Source organism: Hylobates moloch, unplaced genomic scaffold (genome assembly GCF_009828535.3).
Source record: "Hylobates moloch isolate HMO894 unplaced genomic scaffold, HMol_V3 SCAFFOLD_7, whole genome shotgun sequence".
In the NCBI taxonomy this organism is placed as follows: domain Eukaryota; kingdom Metazoa; phylum Chordata; class Mammalia; order Primates; family Hylobatidae; genus Hylobates; species Hylobates moloch.
Genome location: NW_026652282.1, coordinates 96622748 through 96640602, shown reverse-complemented (window position 1 = coordinate 96640602; position 17855 = coordinate 96622748). Strand labels below are relative to the sequence as shown.

Sequence of the window (17855 nt, the reverse complement as noted above, 5' to 3'; positions counted from 1 at the left end):
TTTTCTAGTTTATTTGCATAGAGGTGTTTGTAGTATTCTCTGATGGTAGATTGTATTTCTGTGGGATCGGTGGTGATATCCCCTTTTTCATTTTTTATTGCATCTATTTGATTCTTCTCTCTTTTCTTCTTTATTAGTCTTGCTAGCGGTCTATCAATTTTGTTGATCTTCTCAAAAAACCAGCTCCTGGATTCATTAATTTTTTGAAGGGTTTTTTATGTCTCTATTTCCTTCAGTTCTGCTCTGATTTTAGTTATTTCTAGCCTTCTGCTAGCTTTTGAATGTGTTTGCTCTTGCTTTTCTAGTTCTTTTAATTGTGATGTTAGGGTGTCAATTTTGGATCTTTCCTGTTTTCTCTTGTGGGCATTTAGTGCTATAAATTTCCCTCTACACACTGCTTTGAATGTGTCCCAGAGATTCTGGTATGTTGTGAGACTATTAAGAAATTTAAGGTCAAGTCACTGACAATGAACATATTTTAAAAAACACATTGGGGCCAGGTGCAGTGGCTCACGCATATAATCCCAGCACTTTGGGAGGCCGATGAGGGCAGATCACCTGAAGTCGGGAGTTCAAGACCAGCCTGATCAATATGGTGAAATCCCGTCTCTACTAAAATTACAAAAATTAGCCAGGCTGTTGTGGAGCATGCCTGTAATCCCAGCTACTCAGGAGGCTGAGGCAGGAGAATTGCTTGAACCAGGGAGGTGGAGGTTGCAGTAAGCCGAGATTGCACCACTGCATTCCAGCCTGGGCAACAGAGGGAGACCCTGTCTCAAAATAAATAAATAAGTAAAATAAAAAATAAGAAATAAACACATCAAATACTATTTTTACCAACAATATATAAATAACAATTAAAACTCAATAATATGAAGTCAAACAATCTAATAAAAATGAGAAAAATAATCAACCTGACCCTTTTACCCTAGATTATATAAAGATCAATATGCTCATAAGAAAATGCTCAATACCCTAAGTCACTGGGAAAATGCAAATTAAAACCACAAACAGTGATCCCTATACACCAAATGGAATAGCAAGAATTGTAAGCCTGACTATACCAAGAATTGGGGGTGTTGTGGAGAATCTGTAACTCTTACATACTGCTAGTGAGAATATTAAATGTTACAATCACTTTGGAAAAGTATGGTAGTTTCTTAAAAAGCTAAATGTACACCTATTGTACAAGCCCTGCCATTCTACTCTTAAGTATTTATCCAAGAGAAATGAAAATATATGCCCACCTACAGAATTGTACATAAATTTCTATAACATCCAACAATTGGAAATAAGCCATATCTATAAAAAGTAGAATTTTTAGACAAATTGTATATCCGTGAGTGGAATACTATGCAGCAATAAAAACAAACTATTGATACAAACAACATTGGTTAGCCTCAAATAATCATGTTAAGTGAAATAAGCCATTTACAAAAGAGTATATCCTATATTTCATTAAATACAAACTAATATATAGTGACAGAACACAAGTCAGCTATTGTCTAGGGACAGTGAAGTGTTAGGGAGGGGAGTATTACAAATGCGCTTGAGGAAATTTTTGATGGGGATGGATGTTTTCATGATCCTGAGTCCAGTCCAGATTATCAGTGCATTTCTCAGCAGAAACTTTACAGGCCAGGAGAGAATGAAATGATACATTTAATGTGTTGAAAGCAAAAAAAAAAAAAAAAAAAAGGAAAAAAAACCCCAAGAACAAACAAAACTGTCAGCCAAGCATACTCTATACAGCAACGCTGTCCTTCTGAAATGTAGAAATAAAGTCTTTCACAGACAAGCAAAGCTGAGGGAATTTATTACCATGAAACGTGACTTACATGAAATACTTAAGGGAGTTCTTCAAGTGGGAACAAAGGGACAATAATTACCATCATGAATACATATGAAAGGACAAAACTCACTAGTAGAGGTAAATACAAATTCACTGGTAGAGGTAAATAGACTGTCAAATCCAGGATACTCCAAAACTGTATAAATTATATGCATTGCTAGTATGAAGATTAAAGACACAATGGTCAAAAATAACTGAAGCTATACTAAGTTGTTAAGGAACTCACAATATAACAAGACAGAAGTTGTGACATCAAAAACATAAATTGTGAGGAAGGAAGGTAAAAGCCTAGAGTGCTTGTATGTGTCAGAAGTTAAGTTGTTAGCTTAAAATAGTAGATTATAACTATATGATGTTTTATATAAGCCTCACGGTAGCCACAAAACAAAAATCTATGGCAGATATACCAATGCTAAAGAGAAAGCAATCAAATCTTAGGACTACAGAAAAGTATCAATTCATAGAGGTAAACTATAAGAGAGAAAGAAAGGAACAAAATAGCGACAAAATAACCAGAAAACAAACAAGAAAATGACAGTAGCAAGTCCTTATCTGCCAATAATAACCTTGAATGTAAATGGATTAAATTCTCTTATCAAAAAACTGAGTGGCTGAGTGGAAAACAAAAAAGACAAAAAACAAGAGCCAACTATGTTGCCTACAAGAAACTCATTTATGCTTTAAAGACATACACAGGCTGAAACTGAAGGAATGGAAGAAGATATTCCATGCAAATGTACCAAAAGAGGGAGCAGGTGGCTATACTTATATCTGATAACCGTAGACTTCAAGTTAAAAATTTTTGCAAGAGACAAAAAGGACATTATTTAATGTTAAAGGAGCCAATTCATCAAGAGGACATAACCATTGTAAATATTTATGCACCCAACATTGGAGCACATAAATACATACAAAAATTATTAATGGACACAAAAGAACAAAATGGATAGCTATATGATAATAGTAGGAGATTTTAATGTCCCACTTATAACAATGAATAAAGCAACCAGATAACAAATAATATGGAAATACAGGACTTGAATTGCACTTTTGGCCAATTGGATCTAACAAACATACACAGAACTTTACATCCAACAGCAGCAGAATACACACTCCTCTCCAGTACACATGGAGCACTCTCCAGGACAGACCATATGTTAGGCTGCAAAATAAGTCTTAACAAATTTAAGAAGACTAAAATCATATCTAGTGTCACTTCAGATTACAATAACACAAAACAAGGAATCAATATTAGGAGGAATATTAGAAAATGCACAAACATGTGAAAAGCAAAGAACATGCTCCTGAACAACCAATGGGTCAAAAGGGAAACTAAAAAATATCTCGAGACAAACAACAGTAGAAACACAACATATCAAAGGGGAGTGCTCATACACTGTTGGTGGGGAGATGTAGTACTGCCACTATGGAAAACAGTATGGAGGTTCCTGAAAAAACTAAAAATAGAACTACCACATAATCCAGCATTCCCATTGCTGGGTATGTATCTCAAAGTAAGAAAATTAATATATATTGAAGAGATATCTGCACTCTCATGTTTATTGCAGCATTATTTATAATAGCCAATATATGAAATCTACCTAAGTGTCCATCAATAGATGGATGGAAAAAGAAAATGTGATATATACAACAATTGGAATATTATTCAGCCATAAGAAGAATGAAATCCTGTCTTTTGCAGTAGCATGAGTAGACCTAGAGGTAATTATGTGAAATGAAATAAGTCAGGCATAGTAAGACAGGTTACCAGAAGCTTAGAAGGGTAGGGGAGTTGAGGGAGATGAAGAGAAGTTGGTTAAGAAGTTCAAAGATACAGTTAGATAGATGGAATACATTCTAGTATTTGATAGTTCAGTTGGGAGACTATAGTTAACAATAATCTATTGTGTATTTTAAAATAGCTAGATGAGAAGAATTGCAATGTCCCCAAAACAAATATAAATGTGAGGTGATGGGTATCTCAGTTACCCTGATTTACTCACTACACATGCTACACAAGAATCAAAATGTCACAAGTATGCCAAAAATATGTACAACTATTATATATACATAAATAATTAATATTGCTAAAATGTTCATACTGCCCAGAGCAATATACAGATTCAACACAACCCTTTTAAAAATCCCAATGCCTTTCTTATCAGAAACAGCAAAAGCAATAATAAAATTTGTATGGAATAATAAAAGACCCCAAATAGCCAAAATAATTCTGAGAACAAACGAAGTTGGAGGCATCATACTTCCTTTTTTAAGATAGTATTACAAAGCTATAGTAATCAATATGGTATGGTCCAGGCATAAATACAGACACACAGACCAGTGACACAGAATAGAGAGCCCAGAGATAAATCCAAACACAAATTATCAATTTGTTTTTGACAAGGGCACCAATAAAACCCAATAGGAAAAGGATAATTTCTTAAATAAGCGATGCTGTAAAAACACTATTTCCATATGCAAAAGAATGAAATTTGACCCTTATCTGACATCAGACACAAAAATCAACTCAAAATGTATAAAAGGCCTAAATACAACACTACACACTATAAATCTCTTTGAAGGGAAGGAAAAGCTCTTGTACATTAGGCTTGGAAATGAATTTTTGTATATCATATCAAAAGTGCAGGCTACAAAAGCAAAAATAAATAAATGGGATTAAATCGAATTAAAAAGCTTCTAAATAGTGAAGGAAATAATCCACAAGATGAAATGGTTCCAATGAATTGAGAAAAAAATATTTGCAAACCATATATCTGTTAAAGGGTTAATATCCAAAATTTATAAATAACTTGTTCACACAATAATGGAAAAACAAATATCCTGTTTAAAAATTAGAAAAAAGGTAAGAATAGACATTTCTCTGTGGAAGACATAAAAATGTCCAACAGGTATATGCAGAGGTGCGCAACATCAATTAATCATCGGGGAAATGCAAGTCAAAACCATTATGAGATACCATCTCATACCAGTTAGGATAGCTATTATAAAAAATCAAAATATAACATGTGTTGGCAAATGTGTGGAGGAAAGGCAACACGTGTACACTGCTTGTGGGGACGTAGATTAGTACAGCCATCATGGAAAACAGTATGGAGTTTCTTCAAAATTAATATTTTAGAAATATTAGAAATAGAAATGAGATCGTCACATTGTAAACATATGTGCTCTCCCATGCTCATTGCAGCATTATTCACAATAGCTAAGATATGGAAACAATCTAAGAATTCATGAATGAATGAATAAATAAATAAGTGGTGGCACATATGTATACGCAATAGAATACTGTTCAACCCTAAAACAGAATGAGATCATGCCATTTGCTACAACACGGATTAGCCTGGAAGACATGCTAAATGAAATAAGCCAGACACAGAAAGAAACATTTTGTATGATCTCACTTCTATGTGGAAACTAAAGAAAAATTGAAATACACAGAGATAGAGAATAAAACAGTGGGAGTTGGGTGATGGGGAGACACAGGTCAGAGTACAAAGTAGTAGATATGTAGGCTGAACAAGTCTAGAGATCTAATGTACAACATGAGGACGATAGGTAATAAAATTATACTACATATGGGATTCATGCTAAATGAGTGGATTGTAGCTGTTCTTGCCATTCACACAAAAATAGATAACCATATGAGATGATGAATATATTCATTTGCTTCACTGTAGTAACCTTTTTACTATCTCTATGTATCTCATAACATCCTGTTGTATACCTTAAATATATATTTTTAAAGTATACGTATTGCATTTTAGAAAATGCAAGCTAGAGCATAGTGACAGAAAGCAGATCAGTGATTGCTCAGGGTCAGTGAAGTATGATTGAGGGAGGGAATTATTACAAGTGGGCATGAGGAAACTTGATGGGGATGGCTATCTTTATGATCTTGAGTGTGGTGATGTTTTCATGGGTTTATGCATATTTTAATATTTGTCAAATTACACATTTTAAAAAGTGCAGGTTATCTTACATCAAATATACCTAAATGAATCTTTTTACAAAAGAAAGAATAATAAACAAAGAAAAAACTAATAAAAATCAATAGATGTAAAGTATATCGTTTAAGTGGTTTAAAAACTTCAACTAAAAATGAAATACTTTCAGGTTATATTAAGAAATAACTACATGCTCTTTATAAGTGAATTACTTAAAAATATAAAGACAGCTGTTTAAAAAAATAGAAAATGTTGTGCTATGGAAACACTAACTGAAAGAAAGCTGATATATCAGACAAATTAGTTCTTAGGGCAAAAAGTATTAGGAGAGATAAAGAGGAATATTTCATAACTATAAAAGTGTCAATCCTTTAGAAAGATATAATCTTATTTATTAAAGAAACCAAGTAACATAACCTCAAAATGTATAGAACAAATGTTAAAAAAACTAAAAGGAGAGATAGACAAATCCATGATGATTGTCAGAGATTTTAACACAACTCTTGCAGTAACTAGAAAATACACATAGAAAAGTTACAAAACACACATTCTGTTACTACATCTATCAACATCAGAATATATAGTCTTTTGAGGTAGACATAGAACATTTATCAGGGTAAACCATATGCTGGGCCAAAAGGCAATGACAATAAAAGTCAAATGATGGAAACATAAAGTGTATATACCCTGGCCACTGTGGCATTAATTACAACTCAATAAGAAAGATACCTTGAAAAATTTCCTGAAGTCTGAAAATTAAACTACAGGTTTCCAAATAATCCATGGATTAAAAAAGGGAATTAGTAAATATTTTGAGCTGAAAGTAAAATACATGTCAACAGTTATGAGATATAGCTAAAGTAGTATTTAGAGAAAAATTTATGGATTTAAATGTGTATATTAGAAATCAAGTAAGGCCCAGAGTCACTGACTTAACTTTCTTCCTTAAGAAGTTAAAAAAGAGAAAATGAAACCCAAAGTAAGTAGAAAGAAGGAGGTAAAATTAGATGTCGATGACATAGAAAATGGACAAAAAATGGAGAAAACTGATGACTCCAAAAGATAATTCTTGGAGAAGTTTAAAAAAATTATAAACTCTTAGTAAACTAAACACAGAAAGAGAGAAAACAGAGATAACCATTCTCTGGGTGAAACAGGAAGTCACTACACCTTATATAGACATTAAAAGGATGGTAATTACCCCACTTGATGCCAATAAATTAGAAACCTTAGAAGAAATTCTTTGACAACTACAATTTACCAAAACTAACACACACAAAAGAAAATATTAATATTGCCATTCATGTTGAAGCAATTGAATCTATAACTAAGAACCTTTACACATATGTGCACATGCATGCACACACGCACACACACACACTCACAGACACATACCACCCTGCAGGCTCAAATGGTGACAGTATCAAATGACTACATTCATTAATTCTTCCAAACATTTTAAAATAAAAAGATGCAAACTTTACACAAACATATAAGGTAGGTCAAAAGGGACAGCTTCAAACTCATTTTACGAGGCTTGCATACCCTGCTACCAAAACTAGACAAGGATACCACTAAAGAAAGTAAAATGACAAGGCAAAATCTCTCATCAGAATGGATTCAAACATCCTAACCAAAATATAAAAAATAATCCAATGATATAGGAAAAAAAGCCCATTACAAAGTGGGATTTATTTCAAGAATGCAAGATATAATTCAAACATATATACAATTTACCATGCTAACAGAATAAAGGAATAAAGAAATCCTATAATCAATCATCTCAGTGGATTCAGAAAAAAGGATTTGGAAAAGTTACACATATTTATGATAAAAAAGACACAGAAAATATAGAATAAAAGGGAACTTAATTTGATGAAAGACATTTTACAAAACTTGCAACTAACAAATATTATTCTTAATGTTGAAATACTGAGCAGTTTTCCACTAAAAAAAAAAAGATGTCTACTACTTCCACTTGTATTAAACACTATTTTCTAAGTCCTACCAGTGCAATCAAGCAAGAACAATTTTTTAAGATAGAAGAAAAAGAAATACATCTGTCATCATTCACAAGTGACACCACTAGGTATGCTGAAAATTCCAATGAATCTGTTAACAAACTCCAAGAAATGTTAAGTGAATTTAAATAGATAGCTGGGTATAGAGTAAATGCAAAAATATCAAATGTATTTTATTTTTATATGCTAGCAGCAAGCAACTAGAAATATTTACAATAGCATCCTAGGAAATCAAGTACCTAGCGATAAATCTAACAAAGATGTGCAAGACCTCTAAATTAAATAAAACACAACAGAGTATTAAAGAAGGCCTAAATAAATAGTAGATTATTTACATGTATGTATGCATATATAAATGGATTGGAAGCCATAGTATTGTTAAGACAAATCCTCACTTAGCTGACTTATAGATTTAATGCAATACCAATTTTAAAACAATAGCACATTTTGTTTGGGGGATTGACCAGCTAATTTTAGTTTTATATGAAAATGAAAAGGCCTTAGTTAGGCTAGCCCAGAAAATTTTGAAGAAGAACACAGCTGACAGACCTACTCAACTAGATTAAAAGACTTAGTATAAAGCTATAGTAATTAGGACATTGTAATACTGGTACGAGGACAGAATAATAGATCAATAGAACAGAACTTATAGCCCAGGAGAAACAACATACATAAGGTAACTGGACTTATGAGAATGACCCCATTGTAATTCGGTAGGCAAGAATAATCTTTCCAATAAATGATGCTGAGTCAACTGGATATCCACATAGGGAAAAAATTCGATCTCTAGCTCGCATCGGACGTATACATTAAGTTGAGATGGCTCCTAGACCTAAATGTGAAAGCTAAGATGATCAAACTCTTAAGAAAGGAAGCAAAAACAAAGACAGAGGAGGTTATCCTCTTGAATATCCTCTTGAACTCCGGATGAGAAAACTTTTCATAAACCGGATACAAAAATCACTGGCCATTAAAGAAAACACTGACAAATTGAGCTTTCAGTGAGTGTAAGGTCATGCACAGATTGGGAAAAAATATTTTCACTATACATATCCGACAAAGAACTCTTATCTAGACTATACAAAAAAACACTAGAAATCAAAAATTGAAAATAGGCAAATGGTGTTAAAAATTCATCACAAAAGAGGAGGTCAAAATGCTTAAAAACCGTAACAAAAAGTGCTCAATATTATGAGTCAATAGGGAATTAAAGATAAATACCAGGACTAGATGTCACTATATACTTGCCAGAACACAATTATTAGGACCAGGGTTTGGCAAATTATGGTTCATGGGCCAAATCTGGTCTGTAGTCTATTTTATATGGAACATGAGATAAAGTTATTCTACAAGCTATAGATCTGGATATAATCCGGATAGAAATAAATAGAAATAATTATTCAAGAGTCATTGGTAGATAGATTTTAATTATTTCTGCGGATGACGCAAGCCAGGAAAAGTATATAAGCAATTGGAAGGAACAGAATCTTGGGGAAGAACGGGGATAAAGCAGAAAATGACGAAAATGAATTGGAGCAAACAGAGATAGGAGAAAAGGAAACCAAGTGAAAATTGTGTCATAGGTAGCAAAGAATCACAGAATTATGAACAAAACATCATTGACTATATCAAATGCCACAAAGGGAGCTAGCATTGGAAACTTAGTTTTTAAAGTGTGTTCCATGAACATTTATGTATCTCTGAAAGTTTTCAACAGTTTCATGAAGTCAAAAGTATTTCCATAGAAATATTAATGTTATTTGCTATTTTCAATGTGTTCACAATTTTACTGATAATGCCAATGTAATGGTGGGTGAAACTGCTGGTGCCTTGGCATGAATCAAGCAAGTGACACCAAACTGTACAAGAAGCTATTGTATTCTTTATCACTATGTACTTTTGGGGAAAGAAACCAGTTTTACTTAAGAATATACTTTACGAAGTAGTAAAAAAATATTAATTTTATTAAATTTCAACGTGTGGGTACACATCTTCTTAAGAACCTATGTAAGAAAATGAGAAGTACAGGAAGAGCGCATCTTCTGCATACTGATATAAGATGGTTGCTTTGAGAAAAAGTACCTATGCAATTGTTAGAGTTGCAAGATGAACTAGCCATGTATTTTTTCATAGACTAACATCTTTACTTGACTGCCAGACACACGAGAGTTATTCAGACTTGGGTATTTGGCAGCTACTTTCTCAATAATGGATGACTTGAGCCTGTCAAGTTAAGCAAAAAATAGATGCTATTTGCTGCCAATGATAAAATCTGAGGTTTCAAGTGAATAATGTAATTTTTGGAAAATGTCTATTCATCCCTGGAAGGTTGAACTTTCCCAATATCTTAAGATTTTTCCATTAAGGTTGATGAAGATTATCAATGTATATGATTTTTGACATTGTATAGGGAAATATAACAACATTGAGAAAATATGCGTAACTCGGTGAACCAATATTTTCTTAATGACCTATGCCTGATGTTACAATATAAATCATGGGTAAAATATCCATGTGAGGTACTGAAGTAAAGTATTCGTTTGAAATATCCATTTCAAGACACATTAGTGGCTTTTAATGTAGCAGTATATAAAAAAGTCAGTGATCTGGTTTCTGACTGTACATTGCCACAGAACTTAAGAAACTACTACTTGCTGAGTTTTAGTGCACTGTCAAATAAGAATGACCGCAATTATCTGAACCACAGCAAATTGTTGCAATAAATTGGATGAAAAAAGCAGAGATGAGAATCTAGCTATCTTCTATTAAGTCAGATGATTAAAGAAGCTTGAAAAACTGTAAAACATTTCTCTAATGATTAGTGACATTGAGCATTTTCTTCATATGCTTGTTAGCCATTTGTATGCCATCTTTTGAAAAACGTTTGGTCATGTCTGTTCCCCAGTTTTTAATGGGGTTGTCTTTTGTTGTTGTCGAGTTGTTTGAGTTCCTTATAGACTCTGGATTTTAGTCCCTTGTTGGATGTATAGTTTGCAAATATTTTTTCCCATTCTGCAGGTTATCTGTTCACTCTGTGGATTATTTATTTTCTGCACAGAAGCTTTTTAGTTTAAATCCCATTTGTCTATTATTGTTTTTGTTGTTTGTGCTTTCAAGGTCTTTGTCATGAATTCTTTGCCTAGGCCAATGTCCAGCAGAGTTTTTTCCTAGGTTTTCTTCTAGTGTTTTTGTAGTTTCAGATATTACATTTAAGGATTTCATCCATCTTGTGTTAATTTTTGTATATGGTGAGAGGGATGAGAAATTATTTAATGGGTTCATCGTACATTACCGAGTGATGGTTACACTAAAAGCCCAGGCTTCACCACTATACTCTATATTCGTATATCAAAACTGCACTTGTACCCCCTAAAAACTTATAAAAGTTAAAAAAAGAAAAAACTGTAAAACAATGTCACTCTTCTTGCTGATTTTATTCTGGAAAATATAGCTTTTTTTAATAGAGCTAATTATTTATGTTAATGTAATGAGTTTACTATTGTTATTTTAAATAAAGGTAGACAAAAATGATTTAAAATTTCAATTTTAATTTCAAAGACATTAAATGCTGATGGATATAGCTCATATAAAGGCAAACTCTCTGTGATCCTCAATAATGTTTGAGTATACAGAGATCATGAGACTAAAAAGTTTGAAAATTCATAAATTAAACAATTAAGTAGTCACTAGTGAATGCATAGAAGACAGATTTGGTTGTATGGTAAAGCTAAAAAATTGATTCTTATGAGATACATTATAAATGTTGATAGGGAAGACATGAGAGTGACATATAGGTTTGGCTGTAAAGTCTGGAAGACAGAGTGGCCACCACCTAAATTAGTATATAGATTAGAGAAAGCATTTTTAAAATTCAGTTGTTCATTTTTTCTTAAATTAAATTATAAATTTAAGGAGATCCCTGTCAAACTATCCAGGCTTGTAGAGTAGAACAAGGCAAGTTAGTGTTAACGTTAATATGGAAAATTAAACTTTCAATAATAGCTACACAAGCTCTAAAAAATGCCTAATGAATAGGGACTAACCATATCAGATAATAACATTTATGTAATAGGATTTATAATTAAAAGTGTGAAAATGGCATTTGATTAGACGGTAGAGTGGAATAAAATGTAAACTTCAGAAAAAGGTCCAGGCATATAAGTATTTAATATACTATAAAGATAGCATCTTAAATCACAGGACAGATGGGCTTTTTAAATAAATGGCATGAGACAATGGAAGAATCAGTTTTAAGAGACTAAAATTGAATGTGTATGTCACAGCATACAAGAATAAACTCCAAATGTATCAGAGGCCTAAATGTAAAAAATGAGAAAAATATGTGTGATTTATTGTCTAACCTGAGTTAGGGGAAAGAATTTGTTGCCACCACTCTCAACATAAAAAGGAAATCTGATTGACAAGATGAACTACGTGAAAATAAGATAATTTTGTATGGCAAAATACCATAACTATATCAAATAGCAAACAGAGAATGTTTTCATTTATACCATGTAAAATGGTTAGTGTCTATAATTTATAAAGAGCTATTAAATTAAGAAATAAAAATGTAAAAAAAAATCAGAAAAAATGAGCAAAAGGACACTTAAAACTGATTTAGCAATGGCACTTAAGTGGTTTTCATACATTTAATCATATGAACTTCAGCCAAATAAAATAGATGCAAATTAAAACTACACTGAGGTAACATTTCTCACTTATGGGATTTGCAAAATTTAAAAAGTTTGAAAATAAACTTCATTAGCAAGGCTTTGGGGAAACAGAGGCTTTCTTGCATTGCTGGTAGGAATGCAAAATGGTTCAACTCCTAACTACATATACCCCTTGATCAATCAACTCCTCCTCTAAGAATTTATTTAGAAGATAAATTCTGAATACATTTGAGCAAGAATTTATTTAAAAGATAAACTTCCAATAATATGAAACACACACATGCACGCACACACACACACACACACACACACACAGGACACACATGCATGCACGCACACACACACAGAAGGACAGACACACACACATACACACACACAAAATTATTCTTAGTAGAATTATTGGTAACTTCCAAATGTTGGAAACAACTTACCTGATTATACACAGAAGATTGGTTAAATAAAGTATATCTACACAATCTATTACTGGTGAGTGTAAAAAATAATAGAATGAATTTAGCTTTTAATTGGAGTATTTAGGCCATTTACATGATAAAGTTGGGTGTACATCTATCATCTTACAAATTGATAGAGTGATTTCCAGGACATATTTCCAAGCAAAAGAACAAAGCAAAACAAAGCATTAATTTGTATGTAGCATTTTATCTTTTAATTTAAGAATAGAAAAATAACAATATGTCTGTCTTGTGTATAATCATTTTTTTTTGCAAAAATAAACTCAAGAAGTATGCCCTAGAAACTAATGAATGGGTTAACCAAGGAATGGAAGAGGAACTGACTCTTCTCTGAGTATATTATTTGCCTAGTTTTGACTGTTGGAACATCATATTAAAGTTTTACATATTAAAAAATAAAGTCAACAAGGTTGGGGAATACATGCAAAAACAAAACAAAATCCCTAAATGTGAACAATTGGTATCAGAACCACAGAGAAAAAAAATTCAAACTAATCCTAGCATTTTGAAGACAATGCTTTGACTGTATGCCCTTGGTGGAAAACATTCTAAAGATAAAATTGCAATGAAATTTTAAACATTGCACTTCATTTATTGGTAGTGGTATGGGTATAGAAGTTCTGAAATTAATTTGTTGTATTGTAGGATATAGAAAATATAAATAATAAATATATCAATGGTTTGGGGACAAAGCTACTCACTGTGAGAAAAATGAGGAAAAATAAAGAATTGGAAAGTAGCAAAAGAGTCCTGTGCTCATGGATTGGGATTAAAGATATTGATATATAGGAGCAATGATATCCTATTAGCAATGAGCATACTGAGCTTCTGCACCTTGCTTTATAAAACAATTGCCCACTAAAAGGGTTTGTTGTAAGAAATGGCTAATTTTGGAACTGGGGCATGGGAAGTAAAAGGTGAGTCTGGCAAATGCTCAGAAGCTGATGGGATATATGAAAAGGAGTTCTTATTAGAAAAATATGAGACAATTTGAGCATCAAAATAATTAAAGGCAACAATGAATCATATATATTACACTGAATACAAAAGAATCCAGGAGTCTCTGCCAACATGAACTAATAAATAACAGACTTGGAGAGAAAACACTTCCTTACAGTACAATGCAAACAAATAAAGGCAGAAAGAATAATAAAGTGAAAAAAATTATCATTGTATCACCTTAGTAACAGATAGCTTAGGGAAGAATCATCAATGGATTTGAAATCCATTAGGTCAAAGTTTATTGGGAAACAATTTCTTAATTTCCAAATATACGAAGGTTTTTCTACTATTTTGAAGTCATTTCTATTTCTTTTGAATTTCAGTCAAAGAATAAGCAATTTATTCCAACCCTTTGGAATGTGTTGAGGAATTACTTTATGGTCAGTTTTGATAAATATTTCTTGTGCAATGATGGGAATATGGATTCTTCACTTGTCAGTGAGTTTAGATTTGTTAATTGTTTTCATACAATCGCTGAGAAGGATGTGCTAAGACCTTACGCCATGATCGTAGACTTGTCTATCTGTCCCTGAAGTTCTGTCCTCTTTTACTTTATAAAGTATATACCATGTATATTACATATGTATCTACATATAATTGTGTACATACAAATTTATTACCTTATGTCTTCCAGATGTATGAAATCTTTCATCAGTAAGTAATCTTCTTTCACTGGAGTATTTGTTTTTTGCCAAAAAGTCTATTTTGACAAACATTAATATAGCTATACAGTCTTTCTCTTGGATAGTGTTTAGATGGAGGAATTTTTTGTTTGTTTTTATCCTTTTACTTTCCTTATGCTTTGTATATGCCTCTTGTAACATATAGTTGTCTTATTTTTTTGAAAGCCTATATGACAGTCTTAGAATCCTTAGTAATTCATATAATTAGGGATATATTTGGTTATAATTCTGCCATTTAGTATATGTTTTATATATTTCTGTCTTTTATTGACTCCTTTTGGATTTATTTTATTATTTCCTTTTATTTGTAGAGACAGAGTCTTGCTCTCTCACCAAGGCTGAAGTGTCACAGCATGATCATAGCTCACTGCAGCCTCAAGACACCTGAATTCAAGTGATCCTCCTGCCTCAACCTTCTGAGTAGCTAGGGCTACAGGCACATGCCACCACACCCAGCTAATTTTTATTATTTTATAATAATCTTCTGTAAATTTGGAAATTGGCCATCTCTAATCTGCCACAGAGTTCTTAGGTTTTCATTTTTTAATTAATTAATTTTTTGTGTGTATGTGACAGAGTCTCACTCTGTTGCCCAGGCTGGAGCACAGTGGCATGATCTCAGCTCACTGCAGACTTGACCTCGGGGGGTCAAGTGATCCTCCCACCACAGCCTCCCAAGTAGCTGGGATTACAGACGTGTGCTACCGTACCTGGCTAATTTTTGTATTTTTAGTAGAGAAGGGGTTTCGTCATGTTGTCCAGGCTGGTCTTGAACTCCTGGCCACAAGTGATCTGCCTGCATCGGCCTCCCAAAGTGCCGGGATTACAGGTGTGAGACACTGTGCCTGGCCCTTAGTTTTTCATATTATGCTTAAGTTCCATATTTTCTAGGTGTTTCTCAAATCTTAATGTCATTCGTTATAGTTTGCAGTTTCTTGCTGAAGTGTTTAAGATCAGCATGTAATTTCCATGTGCACATTCCAAATAATTATTTAAAGTGTAGGTCTGATAATTCAATTATCTGAAGTGTTTGTAGGTTTATTTCTATTATCTCTTATTGTCCCATACCTGATTCATCTTGTGTTGTCTCTTCATATACCTGCGTATCATTGTATTTCAGTGACAGCATTGGAAAATTATTGAAAGAAATAAGTTGAAACCTAGGATGATGGGGTTTTGTTTGTTTATGCCCCAAAATTGGAAACCTGAATAATATGAAATCATCTTAATCCAATTTTAAGGCCCAAGATTTCTCTCATTTACATAGATGACTTGAACCAGGGCTGAATTCCATGTCTATGGTGATTTAATCCTGGTCGATCCTTATTCCTAGTGTCTGGTTCTTTGTGATCCCAGAATTAAATTCAGGTTGGTTGGCCCTTGCCAGATTCTGTATTCCTACTTTAGTCCTCCTTTGCTTGTGAGTCTGAAATGATCGTCTCCACCTGTCAGTCATATCTTCAGGTTTATAATGTATCATTGGCAAAAGTGAACTAGAAGTCATAATCATTTTTCTTGGGTTTTTGTCTTTTTCTGGATCTCAGCCAATAGCAATTTCTATTTCATCAGCTTCTTAAGGCTTTTAGTATTTTATCCATGTGTTTATTTGCCTTTAGCACAAGAGTTATTGCAAATTACTCAGTCTTTCATTACTAGAAGCTGATGCAACAATATTCTATTTTGTCTGTGTATTTCCTTTGTAAGCACCATAAAAACTGGCATCTTTTTAGATGAACTCTTTGTGATGGCTGGGACAAAATCTGTGAACCCTTGAATTTGTAAATCCAACTGTTATGTAAATTCATTTTTGCCTTTTGGGACAAGCTTCATGAATTTTTATTCAAAGGTGTCTATGCTATACACAGGCAGAACAATCTACAATAGAACAATCTTAAAACTTAAATGCATTTGATCAATAAACCCAGTGTCGAAATATTTAGGTGATATTAGTGAAGATTAGACAGAATGTCTTGATCTTGTTGCACACTTTACCTGAATCTTTTACAAAAACATAAATATGAAGAAAAAGTATTTACACCAACTGGAAGAGGAAAAAAAGAGGAATGTAAAACCCCAAATTCCAATTGTTTAAATTTCTTGGCTTTAATATTAGCACTGTTAAGGCATTTATGAATACCTCAAATATAAGCAATAAATGATCATTTCTTTCCCTTTAAACTGCTACAAATCTTTAAAGAAACAAAATTTTTTTTCTTTTTGTATGCCCAGAATTCAAGAAGACAATTAAAACTGAGAGAAAATAGTACATTTTAGGTGTCATAGCAACAGAAATTTAGACATATTTACTTCATGAAGATTTAGATTGTATTATTAATTTTTCTACTGAAAAGGATAGGAATTTAGAATAAAGACACTAAGGTTAATATTCTGGGATACATGTAACTTTTCAATATAAGATTGAAATGTTATATTTTTAAAATTTAGACTTTAATTTAATTAGACTTTATGTCTTTCTCATTTTCAAAGCATTTTAAATATTTCAAATATTTTGTATCTGTGTTGCAGAATTCATTAGCATACTAATGCATAAAATAATTTGGCAGCATAAATGGAAACTTTATATTTACATATTCATACACATTACATTCCTTTCATTATTGTTAACCTAAATATCAGATAAATAGGTTAAGAATAATTAATGAAAGAACCCGATCAAACGCAAATGTTACCAGTCGACGTCTGTACGTTGTTCACAGTACATAATCCGAAAGTATTGAGCATAGCCGCTGCAATTCTTATGGCCAAAAAGTTTTATTTACCTATAGAAATTGCCCAAACAATAGCAATCTTCATGATGGCCTTAGTCCGCGAATTGAAACGGCTATGCTCAATAGGATTACGTATTGCTACATACCGATCCAGCGATATAGCGCAGAGGTGCATGATGGACGCTGTTGAAAATAAAACATCTAAAGAAATCCAGACGGGGCACAAATATCTAGGTAGTGGCCAGACATAATCTGAAACAGAACAGAGAGAAGACAAGAACATGTCATCCAAACTGTACTGACAATAGTCTTAAATTTTAGTCTGCTTATATTTTCTCATAATCTAAACCTTTTTTTTATTATACTTTAGGTTTTAGTGCACATGTGCACAATGTGCAGGTTTGTTACATATGTATACATGTGCCATGTTGTTTTGCTGCACCCATTAACTCGTCATTTA

At 32.7% G+C, this 17855-nt stretch overlaps 1 protein-coding gene across 3 annotated transcripts in view; it reads right to left on the bottom strand.

Annotated features, from left to right (window-relative positions):
- HTR2C (5-hydroxytryptamine receptor 2C) overlaps positions 1-17855 on the bottom strand; it is a 327242-nt gene that overhangs the window by 51632 nt on the left and 257755 nt on the right. For 2 of the 3 annotated variants that reach the window (XM_032757497.2, XM_032757498.2), the window contains one exon: positions 17447-17647. In XM_032757497.2, the coding sequence (XP_032613388.1) occupies positions 17447-17647 (201 nt within the window). The remainder of the gene's footprint in view (positions 1-17446; positions 17648-17855) is intronic. The other variant, XM_032757499.2, reaches the window with a different exon arrangement.